Source organism: Saccostrea echinata, unplaced genomic scaffold (assembly GCF_033153115.1).
Source record: "Saccostrea echinata isolate AGI-Se365-2 ecotype Australia unplaced genomic scaffold, CSIRO_AGI_Sech_v1 ptg000028l, whole genome shotgun sequence".
Taxonomy (NCBI): Eukaryota; Metazoa; Mollusca; class Bivalvia; order Ostreida; family Ostreidae; genus Saccostrea; species Saccostrea echinata.
Genome location: NW_026889777.1, coordinates 9,333,425 through 9,349,115, shown reverse-complemented (window position 1 = coordinate 9,349,115; position 15,691 = coordinate 9,333,425). Strand labels below are relative to the sequence as shown.

Sequence of the window (15,691 nt, the reverse complement as noted above, 5' to 3'; positions counted from 1 at the left end):
TCGTTAAGAATGGACTAATCCCCATGCATTAGTCAAGTGAGCTAATCTCTGCATCAAAAGCTAATTCCTGGTTATCCGTAATCCTCTAGATTTTACTTTTACATTGGTATGATATGTGAATGGACTAATCCCCGTGTGTTAGTTCAGTGAGCTAATCCCTGCTATGAAATCACACTACCTGAATCTTCTAAATTTTACGTTTATATTGGTATAATAAAACAGTTAAAAGTATATCATTGTGGGAGTTAGCAAGATTCCAGTTCCCCTCGACGAGGACTATTTCCCTCGGCTTCACTTCAGGAAATAGTCCTGGCCTTGGGGAACTGGAATCTTGCTAACTCCCTCAATGATATACTTTAATTGTATACTGTTTTGAATTAAAATTGATCAATGATGATGTAATCATTAAGGAGGTAGCACATCTTATTAAAGATAACATAGACAACTTCACTTAACATGTTGATTTTGTACTCGTTAAAAGTTTGAATTTGAAGTGTAATTTGTAATGACAGTAAGACAAGAACTTAAAAATGAGTTGCAAAACAATTAGTTTTTAAGTTCATGCATTAAATGATTTATATGACTTTTTTTGTTAGACTTGATAAAGAATCCAGTATATCGCATTATAAAATATTGTATTGTATCGAAATTTTTTTGCTCAATACACGGCCTAGTGGGGCCACAATTTAGGATTAACGTTTTTCTTGAGAATAAAGGAGGAACTTTTGAAAAATCATTTGATGAAGAACAGCAGTGACAAGGTTAATCAGGAGTGCTTTGTGTCTTGTTATATGTCAATTTACACATTATATTTCTGACAAAAATCTAAACAATTATGTTTTTTTTTTTAATTTATTAAAATTTATCACTGCAATAATGTTCTGAACATTCTCAATGTCAAGTAAAAGACAAGAGTATACTATACAGATTGACATTAGATAACAGTTTTACAACATTGAGACTTCCACGCAATCATGCAATGCATGAAGAGTCATTCTCTCTTCACCAAAAAATACATGGCATTCACAAAATTATATCACAAAAGTAGGAATTTTATCAACAAAAATGGATATACAGTAAAATATGCTTATATTGAAGTGCCAGGGATGAAAATTTTATTGATTTTGTTATAAATGTAATTCACTAATCCATTAATTTCTTAATACATTTAAAACCAAGGGGAATGAAAATCACTTGGCTGTAAGTGTAAATTCATCATAAGCGTGTTTGCTGTAAGCGTGTTTTACTGTATTTACTTTGTAGCAACACAGTACTGCTACATTGCCAGAAATTGTAAAACATTACCTCTACTCTTCACTTCAATTTTAGGTGTGCATTACTGCTGCAATTTATCAATACAGTTATTTGATTAGCAATTACATTCTCCTTGTAGTTGAGGTACAGATAAGTACGAGTTCTATTCCGTATAATTCATGACTTGAAGTAGATGTAAAGCCTTTAATTAAATGACATCATCTTTATTTAGAAGTTTGTTTCATATCCCAGCAATGTAGGTTAATCTTTCGTGGTTACAAATTCGTTAGAAATTAGGCTTTGAACTTTTTTACATGTACATGCATAAGAAGCTGGCCAACACAGTTGTTGCAGTAATGTAAACATATAAATGTAATGGTAATGTATACTATTTTGATGCAGTAAAAAGTATTGGCAGTAATGACAATTTTGAATATGAAGTGGTAATGTAATGCACCCATCTACTCAACCATATCACAAAGACTTTAATCATACCACAAAGAATTTACTCAACCATATCACAAAGAATTTAATCATACCACAAAGAATTTACTCAACCATATCACAAATAATTTACAATGCAGCCATACCAAAAAGAATTTATTCAACCATACCACAAAGTGGTTACATTCTCTCAACCCTGTAACAAAAATGGATGAATCCACTCAACCATTATCACAAAGTGCTAGAATTACACCCAACTATATGAAAAAAAGAAAAATGAACATTCACTGAACCATATCACATTCAGTCAAGCATATCAGTTAATTATATCACAAAGTGTAGCACTATAATTTCTATAATTTTGGACTAGCTTTTACAAGACTTAAAATGGAATTAAGAGTTCAGCACCTTAACCCAAATCACACAATAATTTCTTAAGTGGATGATGTGGAATCAGGAATTTCTACCAACATTAAGGTTCAAAACTAAAAAAAAAAAATAGACAATTTTTATTTTCTTTGGAATTTCTTATGTAAAAATAGTTTGTTGTAAGGTAATACATTACAGATTGATAATCAACACAAGTGTGTTAATGAGTATCCTTAAACTTCAGACTAATTTTTGCACTTAGTGGAGCTAAATGCTAGACTGAGTATCTACTTCGTTTAGAATTGCACAGGAATTCTTTACCTGAGGGAAGATTACTTTTCCCGACTGGCATGTGAACAGAAACTGTGTGGGACAGTTCCGTTTCACGTCTATTGCAATTATCTACTACACGATTACTGGTATCACAGTGTGATATTTCACTTGTGACTTGTCCTATAGGTTTTCCAGATGAGCTGCAAGCAGGTTGCTGAACACCATTGTTTGATACTATCACAAAACTATTATCACAAAGAGTGTTTTCACTGAGCTGCACTGTGTTTTCTTCATCATTTTGGCAGGAAAGTGCATGGAGTTCGCAATGTTCCGTTTCAGCAGTTTCATTCTGGAAAAGCACATTCATATGTATATCTCTTGTCAAAGAGTACATTTCACTTACAACATCGTTGTCACACAAAAGTGGAGCCGATGTGTCTCTGTGTATGCCAGTCGTAGGTTGGTTGGAGTTGCAGTCCGTTAAAAGAAATTTTATTGTATTTTCCGTTGACCTCCTTTTGGAATTGAAAGCAATTCTCGACTGGCTGTAGATTTCCTCTTTCACTTTCTCCTGATAGAATTTTGAACATCGGGACAGAAGTCTGAAATACCCATTCTGTACATCCTTAAGTCGCACAGCGTAAATGATTGGGTCAGTGAGGGAGTTAACTAGTAAAAGTGCATAGAGGTACTTATTTGCACGAATCAGAGTTGTGAAGAGTTTTTTCACTGTTTCAGTATTAACGTGGACTTGGATGATCATAGCTATCTGAAAAGTCATGCTAGGTAACCAACACACAACAAATGTTCCTATGATGAGAAGTGTTGTCCGCAGAGCCTTTTTGTTATGAAGTCCGTCCTTGAGAAGCATGACACATTTTGCGTTTATTTGCTTCACTTCTCGATATATCCGTATATAGATAAATAAGATAGAGACGAGACAGATCAGTGCCATTATTATCACTATATATTCTGCCTGGTACTCTGAATATAGTGTATACTCGCAAAAATTCACAAAATCATCTTTATCCGTCTTTCCAAATCCGGCCAGAAAGTTTGAGAAGCCACCAACGAATGCCGTGACCCACAAAATGGTTATCATGAGATTCCCGCGGAAGTTATTCATGATGTGGTAATAGTGGAGTGGTTGCAGGACGGAGATGTAGTGATCCAATGCCATGGCAAAGAGATTAAACAAGGAAATCAGATGTGCTGTTATGTTAATGGAGTTCACAAATTGGAACATGCATGCAGAAGTCAGTCTTTCTGATACGTTATCTAGTGTAGGTGGAATAATAGGTGCCACAACGACTTTAATAAGAATGTGCATAAAGACGCTTAGTGTCACCAGGATATCAGATACAGCTAGACTTATGATGAGTTTGGAGTGGTTCGTCAGTCCATGTGGAATATGAGCTGTAGCTGCTATAGAGATTGCATTCACAGCCAAAGCTAGGAAACACAAGATCAGAGTTATGATGTTCTCTGGTTTGGTGAAGATGTCGTCTGCTCGTTCGTGGATGTTTTGAGGCTGAAGGTTGGCCCACGTCGTAGAGTTGATGATGTTGACAAAATTGGCATACAGACCAGTGGTGTTTCCATTGTATGGGATTACAGTAGTATTTAGAGTTGTTGGCAGTTTATCCAAATCAAATGGAAAATAAATAGGTGTTTCCATGGTAATCAGTCAATCTCGGCTGTTTTTGTCAAATGCTACAAAAAATGATAAAAATTAATTAATATTAAGAGAATTTAGTATTTAAAATGTCAGAGTTCATGAAAGTAATTCTTACCCCAAGGGAATACGAAGGTGCATATTCAGAAAACAAATGCATTTGGACAAGTAAATTTTAATCTGACATATACCTAGAAAACTAATTTAAACCTTAATTTTTGTGTCACCTGCAGAGCACATTGACACTTAGGGATCACTTTATCTGTTTGTCTAGCTGTCCATCAATCTGTCACACAATATATCTAAAGAACTGTAACAGATTTGGATTTGATATTTTGGTCTTGTATTGCCTGACACTATGGCTTTTGTAAAATACCATATTACTGACCTTGGGACCATTCAACTTGACCTTTAACCTACTTTTCAAAGTACAGTGAAACTTTGTTATGTCGAACTCGATGGGACCGAGAAAAAACTTCTAGATATTTGAGGGTTCGAGATACTGAGGGTAAAATACTTAAAGAAAAGAACTTGGGACTTCCAAATCATTTTGACTTATATCCATGGTGTTGGAGATATCCGTGTTCGAGATACTGAAGTTCAGCTGTATTTACATTTACAACTCTTTTCTCTGTGACAACTTTAAAAGTTAAAGTATGTTGATTTCTGTGTTTTCTTGGTCGAGTTAGAGATAACAAGGTTTGATTGTATTTCATATCCTCTGAATTTTGAGGTGCAGGACTTGGATAATTATAATCACAGATATAACATGTTTATGAGTGTGTGACATTATACTTTAAACTGTATAATGTTACTACGAAGTTACATAAAGATTGATATAGCGAAATGGATCTTAATTCAAATGAAGTTGTAGATTGACAGTTAACTGGTTAAAGTAAAGATATATGGAATATCTCTTTTTCTTGTTATGAATATGGGGGCACAATCATTTGAATAAAATACCTAAATATTTTTTTTAATAATTTGATTTTTTCACTGAATTAAGTTTGAGGGTTGAGGAATCATTTTTCCATATGATATCGTCACATTTTATGATAAATGCTATTTCTATCGCAGTCAATGTAATATCCTTGGATGCTTTTTTGGCAGGCAAATGCATTGAACTTATGATAATACTAGTATGCAAATGAATAGTTGACCACTCTAAGATTGATATATATTTAATGATGCTTTAGAAGGCAAAACATGCATTTTTTTGGAACACTCTAGTCTAAAAAATAAATGTGACATAAATCATTTAAGCTTTGTATATGATGTCAGAAACTGACATGATTGGTGCCTATAAGAAATATATAATTCAAATCTGAGTGATTTATCAGCTTTGAAATGTCATATTTTGGAGATGTTGAATCAGGTGGTCCAACGATGCTGTTGGTCAATTTATACATCTTACTTATTAAATACATTCAACTGTTGGTCCTATGACATATCATTGTATGTGTCAAAGTTAACAAGGATAAAAAGGTTAAGATAACAAACAGTGATGGATCTCAAAAAATATCTATAAACAATACAAATCTGTGTACATGGCATAAAGCATGGACCCCTGGATATTCCTGAGGTGGGATCAGGTGCCATGGAGGAGTAAGCATCCCCTGTTAACCTGTCACACCCAGCGTGAGCCCTATGTATTGATCAGGTAGACAGAATATTCCCTAGTCAAATTCAGTTTAAAAACAAAGGCCTATAACAATTGATATGGCATGTCAGCCAAAATACGATCCAAACCCAATGATGCTTATTTTTGCTAACAAGGTCATTATAACGACCATAGAATTTATGAAATGCTGACTTTAAACAAAATTGTTGAAATGACTATAATTTAGTTCTATTATAGGTATATATAAGTGATTGGCTTGAAGGTTTGTAACTAATGCATGATTTGACGGACCTTCCACTTTGAAACAAATATTCCACATCTCGCAATCTTACTGCTATTTAAGGATTACAATGGCATATTAAAAAAAAATGCATCATTCGTAATTTTTTTAATTTTTTTTTTATTTGAAATCTGCATGACTGAATAAAAATGCAGGGCTGACAAATGCCTGGATTCAGTACTAGGTGAAAGACAATTTCTGAACTGAGTCTTAAAACAATTAAGTTTTGCAATATTTTAAAAGTTCAGAAGAGTACAAAATTCTGGAATCCATAATCCCGTTTTTATAGGGGATTATCTGCAATTTGAAATTTGTTTGTAAGCAAAACAATGTGTGCTTTGCTATGGATTTTCAATTACTACTTCATCGTGAGCTCACTCTTAATAATCATGATAATAAATAAATAAATAAATATAATTAAAAAAAAAATAAAAAGTAACAAATTTAAATATTTAAAAAAAAAAATCAAAAAATTAAGCCAATCTAAACATGGTCTCATATTATACATTTAAGTACTGACATGTATTCAGAATACTTTCAAAAATTGAAAGCAATCAAGACCAACTTTAAAGTGATTAAAAACATTATTTTATTTTATCAGTAATAAGTAGAAAACATTAGAATCAATTATAGTCTAGCTCACATCCATTTAGAGACTTTATTGTTAACTGTGCAGTCATTGTTGCATGGAAACCCAGGGTTCTACAACCATTTCTATCATCATTTAAAAGAACTTGTGGACTTAAAACAGTGGTTTGTGATGGTGGTGAACAATAGTGTACAAAATCATTTTAAAGTAATACATTAAATTATCTGTACCAAACATTTTATTATTTTTTTTTTTAATTCGAATTTTCAAAAAAAAAAAAAAAAAAAAAAAAAAATGCTGAATTGTGGTTGAAGAGAAAAATGTTTATCATTACCGGTAATTGAAATGATATTTTTTGATAAAGAATCTTAAATTTTCAAGAATTGTTTCAACTAAAACTGAAAAATTAAGAATTATAATGAAAAAAAAAAGAGAAAAAAATGGAACTATCCCATTTACAGCCCTATAAAGTTGAAGCAGTGATATATTCATTGGTGTGTAGCCACCAGTTTTAAAATAGAACATTTGATTCTTATTATTTTCTCTTCATAATTTATTCCAAATATTAAACAACAGAATTGTCATGTCATCTTGAAATATTTGTTAAGTTAGAGATGTTAATAAAACTATTTCCTACCAGAAAGAAAACCTCTCCATATTCCATAAAATTTAATCCTTTTTCACCAAATTTGATGCCATCAGGTCTGATACATGTAGTTTTTACTTATGATATCAGGCAGTGTCCATCACAAGAAACCTTGGTAACATTGTAGTGGTAGATATAACGCCCCTGTGCTATTAATTTTCAACCTCTGGACACACTGTTCAGTCTACGAGTCTCGAGAATCGTTGATTATATATTTAGAAAAAATAAACCAAAATACATTACTGGACTGGGCAGGGTGAATGTGTTCTAAAATACCACCAGGCCCAAGGCTGGCGTCCATATTAAGTAAACATCACAGAACCCCTGATGACCAGCAAAGGTTATTAATCTATATATATAACATGATTACCAGAAAACCATTTTTTCCCTGTCAGCTAAAGGTCACAGCTGTCAGATAGATAAATTTTAATCCTCCAACTACATGTATCTTTTTTTTTTTATACAAGTGGTCCATTATCTGTATCAAGGTCACTTTGTCGAGGTCAAGGTTTTTAGAAATATTATAAATGAAAGAAAAATTGTTCCTTCCAGTCCAAGGGGAGTATGTCTTAAGAAATTAGATTAGGCTGCATGAAAAACTAAGCCTTATAAAAGTTTAATAGTGTTAAATCTGAGTAACTTGCCTTGTGTTATAAATAACTATTTTACAGTAGATGACTAAATTTTTGCGACACCTTATTTTCGCGAGATAGTCATTGACTCTTTATTAGCGAGACAGAATATTTACGAATTGTGGTTACTGCTCTGTATAATTTTTAAGAAATACTTAAGTTTATAAATGTGAATTAAATTTTTGCTAGCACACTGTAAATTTAAACTGAAAATGAATGCATTAAAACTGCCTATCGAATATGGACTAACAGTGTTAAATTATAGTGTTATTTTTTGTCTTCAAAATTTTGCACAAAATAATTTGCAATAGATCATGGACTTTTTCCCACATACAATTATGTTTTCATTTATTGGTTTTTTTATGACATCTACATAAAGTTTTATTTTGGTGGTATTCATAATTTACACCACAAAGGAGTAGGTGTGTCAAAGGTGAATTCCACTAAAAATTAGTATATGTACACATAATACCTGCTTAAATTGTTCTTCTAATCAAAGGAAAATAAAGTGCATTGTCGTCATGTATCCTTAATATAATCACAAATTTATATAAATAAATCAGCTCAGAGGTAAAAAATTATGAGAGAAAAAAATAGTAACATAAGTACATAAATAGTATGTTAATAAAGTGGACTATTGGTCCGAGTTTCTTTTTGACGTAGGGGATATAAATATGTCCATTTAAGACTGGCATCAGGCTTTATTTTATGTCGATGTTTATTTTTGCTCAAGGATTTAGTGCTCTAAAGTTGTTTTATGTCTTCTGAATGTAAAATTGACACAAGCAGTACATTACTATAGTATATATATATATATCAAAATAAACAAACATATATCTGGCCTTGGTCATTATGACCAATTTTGGATCTTTCCCTGAAAATTAGAGTCATATTATTCGGCCAACTGTACCTCAGTCTGTCTCATGGAGACTAATGTATATTTTATTTATCAATTCTTTTTTTGTGTGTTTAATGTTTCATGGCAATCACTCAGGGCATATATATATATATATATATATATATATATATATATATATATATATATATATATATATATAAATATATATATATATATATATATATATATATATATATATATATATATATATATATAAACCCTCTTCCATTAAATTTTTAGTCTGAGAATTTGAGAATTCAGTAACTAGACTCTTAGCTACTACATGTAAATTATCCTGGTGCAGTTAATGATGGAAAATTTTATGTTTGTTAGGTATAAATTATGCTATTTTTGTATTAATTATGTAAAACACTTTTCTCATTATTGATTGAAAAGCAAATTGATTTTCATTAATGCATATCTCGAATTTAAATTTTAAATGCATGCCAGATTTGAATATATTTGATCAGTTAAATTCAAAGACATGAGAAGTATATAGAGAGATGATTAGCATGTATTTTTTTTTTTTTAATTTGACACAGATTTATCTGTTTGACTTTTTTTATTTGATATAGGTGTCTACCTATTAATAAAATTTGTAATCTTAAGTCAGTCAGGCTTAGAATCTAGTTCAATTATGCAATGCTAATTACATGCTGGTTATGATTTGTATATTATAATTAATATAGTGTTAATAACCGAAGTTGTACTTTAATTTTGAGTATTAATTATTGAGAATTAATACTTTTTCCCCCAAATTTTTACTTTTAATGAGAGAGAGAGAGAGAGTCACTATATATACACAAGTAAATTGTTTACTCTGGTCTCTGGATGCATTGGGTTGATATTTAATTTATACATTATTTGTAGCAAATGTTTATTTCTTAGTTTTTACATACTGATGATAACTAAGTGTGACAAAAAAAGTAACAAAAATTATTAAGTACTTCAATTTACAAAATGGTGTTAGAGACGTATTTTCACATGCACAGCGTGTTGTATCTGGACTCAACATGCAGTGAAATCCAGACCCTTGTTTGTAGATCACCGTACAAACATATCCAGGCTCGCTGGATACGACTCAAAGCTTAAACATGCAAAATGGACGACAAACAAGCCTTGAAGGGCTTCGAAATGGCAGGCCTTCCACAACATACATACCCGTTATCTCATGTTTAACAAAAAATTGTTTCAGAGTCAAATTAGCAATAAATTATGTTTGTAATTTGTATGATTTAAGCCAGTTATGAACAGAGAGTAATTAATTATTTCTACAGGAATTTTTATTTTATGATAATTTGTGTTTCATAGTGCAGGTGATAATTGGTATTGGATATTGTTTGAGAATAACGAAACTACACATTTAGACCTGCATGATTATCTATCATCCTTTGTGTTATACCACTGATTGGTATATGCACTGCGTTGACAGTTCTATGTATTGTTTGTTTATCTCCGTGCAGAATATTCAAACAAATTGACTTAAAATTGCCAGAAAATTGTCTAAATAAAATACCTTTATAAAGCCAACTTGTTGGGGAAAAGGGGGGGGGGGGGTTATTCGCATATGTTAATGGAAGTCGTAATTAGGCTTTTTAAAGGTTTATCATAAATCAAAATGTAGGCACTAAACTTCAATGAACATTTGATTTCGTGGATCGACTCAACAACGAAATCCACAAAAATTGGTGTTCCTTGAAAAATGATGAAATCACAGAATATGAAACTAAAAAAAAAAATGTATCTAATGTATTTGATTTATGCAGGATATCAAACACTCATATTTCATGATGCTTATACATGTACCTGTTATTGATCTATCACTCGAGGCGACATAAACATGTCTAGTTTCAGTTAAGTCTGACCCGTGATTGGTAAACATTTAAAGCATACCTCTTATAAGATCATAGAGAGCTTGCGATAAATTTTAATTATGAGAATTTGTGCAAACTATCCTAGGCACCTGATCCCACATCTGGAATTTCCAGGGGTCCATGTTTTATGTGCTTTTCACAGATTTGTATTGTTTATAGATTTTTGAGATCGATCAATGTTCATTATCTTTTTTCATCAATACAATCTTGAAATGACTGATACTAACATCAGAAAGAAACGCCATTAAATTGCGTTCATAACTGTTCCCCAATTTACATGTACGTACAAATATGTAACAGCTGTTTAATTATTCTTTAAAAGAAAAAATGATTTGAATTACAATATTGGAAGACAGGCTGTTTCTGAACTTGGACAGTAGAAGACCAGCTGACGAAAAAATCCTTTCTGAAGGCACCGATGTGGCAGGCACAGACAGTAACTTATGGGCTAATAATGCCAGGAAAGGGAAGAGGTTTTCATCCAAGGGAATCTTTATTGGGGTAATTAAGATTTTTTTGAGAGATTGGTGTTTTAATTCACAGTCTACCAACCAACAAGCAACTGATTCCCTTTGATCAATTAACAAAGACCAGTTAAGGATTCTGAGTTTAACTCTTTTAACTCACAGTTACAAGAATACTGTTGTGTTTAGAAATGAATTAGGCTGATTCATTTTTATTAATTACTATTAAGAAACAAATTTTTAACAAATAATCGAGTAAAAATATTTAGTCGATAGTCCGATAGTGGAATTCTCATTTAAATTTGTTGACATCCCTACTATAAACATGTATTCTTTTATTCTTTATCATTAATAAAGATGGGGGTGTCTTTTCATCTGTTTAGCTGTACATCCATTATGCTTGGGGTACCCATGTCTTATCTGCATCTCCTCCTATACCAGTGAATAAAATTTAATGATAAATATATATTATTATAACAGTAACTTGATCCGAAGAGCCGTATCACGTCAAGTTGACAGGCGCAGATCATCAGATCAAACGAGACGCGAAGCGTCGAGTTTGATCTGATGATCCGCGCCTGTCAATGAGACGTGATACGGCTCTTTGGATCAAGTTACTGTTATAATGATAAATTTATTATATACCCCTTAACAACTAGCAAAATATGATAAAAGAAAAAACTTTTTGGATCAATTACATAACTTTTATCCATTAAACAAACCATTTTGTCAAGGAACTTTTTGATGCGCAAGACTAAAAACGTCATTTATTAGGTCACCTGAGTTTACTCAGGTGACCTATTGCTATCTGTTTTCGTCCGTCGGCGTGCGTCGTCCGTCGTGCGTTAACATTTGAACATTTTCAGCTTCTTCTCTGGAACCACTGAACCAATTTCAACCAAATTTGGCACATAGCATCTATATGTGAAGGGGAGTAAAAATTGTGAAATTCATGACCCCTACCCCCCTGGGGCCTGAGGGGTGGGGCTAAAACCATCAGAATTAATGCAATCTTTAAAAATCTTCTTCTTTACTTCTGGGCATCAAGCAGGCAAACTGTTGGCATGAATGTAATAAGCATTGAGCCCTCTACCTAAATTGTGAAATTTATGGCCCCAGGGTCAGGGGTTCTGGTGCTAGGGTGGGGCTCTGTTGAATATGTAGTGAAAAGCATTATTCTTAAAAAATCTTCTCCTCTGCTCTTCGGTATTTAGGAAACAAACAATATGCATAGTTATGATGAGGAAAGGTGTCTCTTCTAAAATTGTGAATTTCATGGCCCCTGGGTCAGGGGTTCTGGTGTTAGGGCAGGTATCTAATGATTATATAGTGAAAATGCATTAATTATTCAAAAATCTTCTCCTCTGCTCCTGGGTACTAAGCCGATGAACTAAGTACATAGTTATGATGAGAAAGAGTGCCTCTTCCAAAATTGTGAATTTCATGGCCCAAGGGTCAGGGGTTCTGGTGTTAGGGTGGGGCTCTGTTGAATATATAGTGATAATGCATTATTTCTTTAAAAAGCTTCTTCTGTGCTCTTGGATATTATGAAAACAAAATAAATACATAGTTATGATGATGAAAGGTGCCTCTTCCAAAATTGTGAATTTCATGGCCCCAGGGTCAGGGGTTCTGGTGTTAGGGCAGCGTTCTGTTGAATATACATGTATAGTGAAAATGCATTATTTCTTTTAAAAATCTTCTCTGATCCAGGGCAAACAAACTGAAGGCATAGTTATGATGAATAAGGGTGCCTATTCCTATGTTGTGAATTTCATGGCCCCCTGGTCAGGGGTTCTGGTTTTAGGGCGGGGCTCTAATGATTACATAGTAAAAATGCAATAATTCTTTGACAATCTTCTCCTTTTCTCCTGGGTAATAAGCCGATGAACTAAGAGTATAGTTATGATATGTAAGGGTGCCTGTTCCAATATTGTGAAATTCATGGCCCCTAGGTCAGGGGTTCTGGGGTTAGGGTGGGGCTCTGTTGAATATATAGTGATAATGCATTATTTCTTTAAAAATCTTTTTCTTTGATCCTGGGTATTTAACAAACAAACTGATGCATAGTTATGATGAGTAAAGGTGCCTCTTCCAAAATTATGAATTTCATGGCCCCTGGGTCAGGGGTTCTGGTGTTAGGATGGGGCTCTAATGATTACATAGTAAAAATGCAATAATTCTTTGAAAATCTTCTTCTTTTCTCCTGGGTATTAAGCTGATGAACTAAGAGTATTGTTATGATATGTAAGGATGCCTCTTCCAAAATTGTGAATTTTATGGCCCCTGCATCATGGTTCTGGTGTTAGGGCAGGGCTCTAATGATTACATAGTGAAAATGCATTAATTCATTGATAATCCTCTGCTCTCTTTCTGGGTATTAAGTAAGCTTACTCAATGTAAAATTATGATGAGCAAGTGTGCCTCTTTCGAAATTGTGAATTTCATGGCCTCTGGTTTAAAACATGAATCCATTGTGGCGAAGTTGTTGCATGATACTCAGGTGACCTATAAGGCCCGTGGGCCTCTTGTCTGTGTACTACGTCATCAGTTTCAGAGAGGGGTGATATGGATTCAGAAAACCACAGTGTGGTGATCCGGAACGTCGGATCACATCGTCTCGTGATTGCGTAAATTCAACAGTAAAACTGAGTGACAAACAGTTTGGTATATAATAAATGCACTTAACATATAGCACCATTGTGCCATTCCTACTTTGATTGGATTATATTGATTGGAAAGATATTTGGACTTTCCCATGGCAAAAAAAAGGACTTTACCATGATTATACTCATATGGAAGTGGGGGGGGGGTCATTTTGTGTGCTCATGGCTCACAGCACCTTTAGTTTCATTCTATTTTGTGTCTTAGAAAGAATGTAAAAAGTCAACAACAAAAAAAGTTTAAAATTAAGTATGATCAGGGGCCCATTTTACAAAAGAACTTGCAACTTAGACCAAAATTGAATTCAGCTTATAATAACTTTCTAATTTATATTAAATTGAAATATGGTTTTAATCTTTTTAAAAGTAATGTAGAAAGATACTTCTTATGCTAGCAATTTTAAACAGAATGATTTTGCAAAATTTTACAAACATTACTTAAGTACTTTTGTAAAACAGGCCCCAGAAGCACAAATGACAGTTAAAATTAATTAACGAGTAAGAGAGTAATGGGTCAGGCAATCAATATTTACCAGTGGAATCATGTTTGGTCATCACACACATAAGGGAGTCAATCCATAAATAAATATTCTGGAAACAATTTAAAGAGGATGGCATCTTACCGGTAGCCTACTTCAAACGAATTTTCATTTTGGCTTCATTTATATCCACGAAACACAAAAAATCTCTCATTTAGATAAGCAATTTTTTGCACTGTAGTATCCATAATGGTTGTGGGCTTGTGGCTACATATTCCAAACAGTGAACATTGATTAGACATTATATGCATTAATGGAGAATTATATGCACTCGTTAAACTAAAATGTATCCTGGAAGTGCATTGAGCTTCAAGAAGGTTTTATAATTGCATGTACTTTTACAAGAAACATTGCCTTTTACACTCCAGATCTCATATTGTAAATTTATGCAAATATCTGAGATAAAACTCACCAAGTTACACAACATACAAGATATTTAAAAAGATCTACGTAATATGATAGGAAGAGATTCTCTGATCAGAGTGATAGAAATCTTCAATAAATCAAAGATCTGTTCAGTAATTCATATTGAGCTAAATCCCTCAGTATTGCATACTTCTCCCTATATGTCACTTTGGGTAGAATAGATAAAATGATGGTATCACACATAAACATCTTAAAGAACATTCAGACTTGTAGTTACTTCTCTAAAATTGCAAAAGCCAAAAAAAAAAAAAAAAAAAAAAAAAAACATAAAATAAAAATAAAAAAAATTTCACGGTTGTCGAGGAAAGTCTCCAAATTTTGTAAAATAAAGTAAGAATTTGAATAATTGGAACATATGATTAACTTAAATCAGCTGCAATTTACATACCTTATATTACATACATCTCTAAGTCCTATGATTTCAGAATCATTGAACTTTGGAGAAAAAATATTACATGAGTGCCTTTAAAAATAAAGAAAAAAATAGATTTGTACCTGAGTCATTGAATCCATTGTGTTCATTCAAAAGGTAGGTGGAGCTTTGTATTTTACCAGCATCCAATCTGCAATAAATTATCTTCCTTTTGTGTTCGGGAGCGTATGTGGGAAACTCAAAGTACTCCAATCCTAAAATTTATAAACATGCTGTATAATTGGAATATCCATTTTTATTTTTGTGTTGCGTGTGTGAAAATGGCAGTTCTCTTTAAATCTACATGTACAATCACAAATTTTCATGGGCTTTGAACATCAATATTTGTGATTTCAGACTGTAAGTTAACAGGCTGGGGGTTATATTAAATGATGCTTATCAAATGATGTGGGGGGTTAGATTATCATAATGTGTAATTTTCTGTCTCGTGCAATAGACAGAAATGGAACATAGAAACTGATACAACTTTGGAAGGAAATTCCATATTTTTTGTTGCAGTTGACGTAAATAACAACTGCCATGTAATGATGATTATGTAATATCTGACTCACTTCATGAGAACTGTAACTCTCTGAGAGAGAATTCGGGGGCCCGTTTTACAAAAGAACTTA

At 32.8% G+C, this 15,691-nt stretch overlaps 2 protein-coding genes across 4 annotated transcripts in view; one reads left to right on the top strand and one right to left on the bottom strand.

Moving 5' to 3' along the window:
- LOC133194100 (DNA mismatch repair protein Mlh1-like) overlaps positions 1-15,691 on the top strand; it is an 80,987-nt gene that overhangs the window by 23,040 nt on the left and 42,256 nt on the right. The window lies entirely within an intron of this gene.
- On the bottom strand, positions 1,090-15,257 carry LOC133193721 (melanocortin receptor 3-like). The gene is made up of 2 exons (XM_061329666.1): positions 15,143-15,257; positions 1,090-4,053 (listed from the first exon to the last, which is right to left on the bottom strand). The coding sequence occupies exon 2, from the start codon at positions 4,016-4,018 to the stop codon at positions 2,342-2,344; it is 1,677 nt and encodes a 558-aa protein (XP_061185650.1). The 5' UTR covers positions 4,019-4,053; positions 15,143-15,257; the 3' UTR covers positions 1,090-2,341.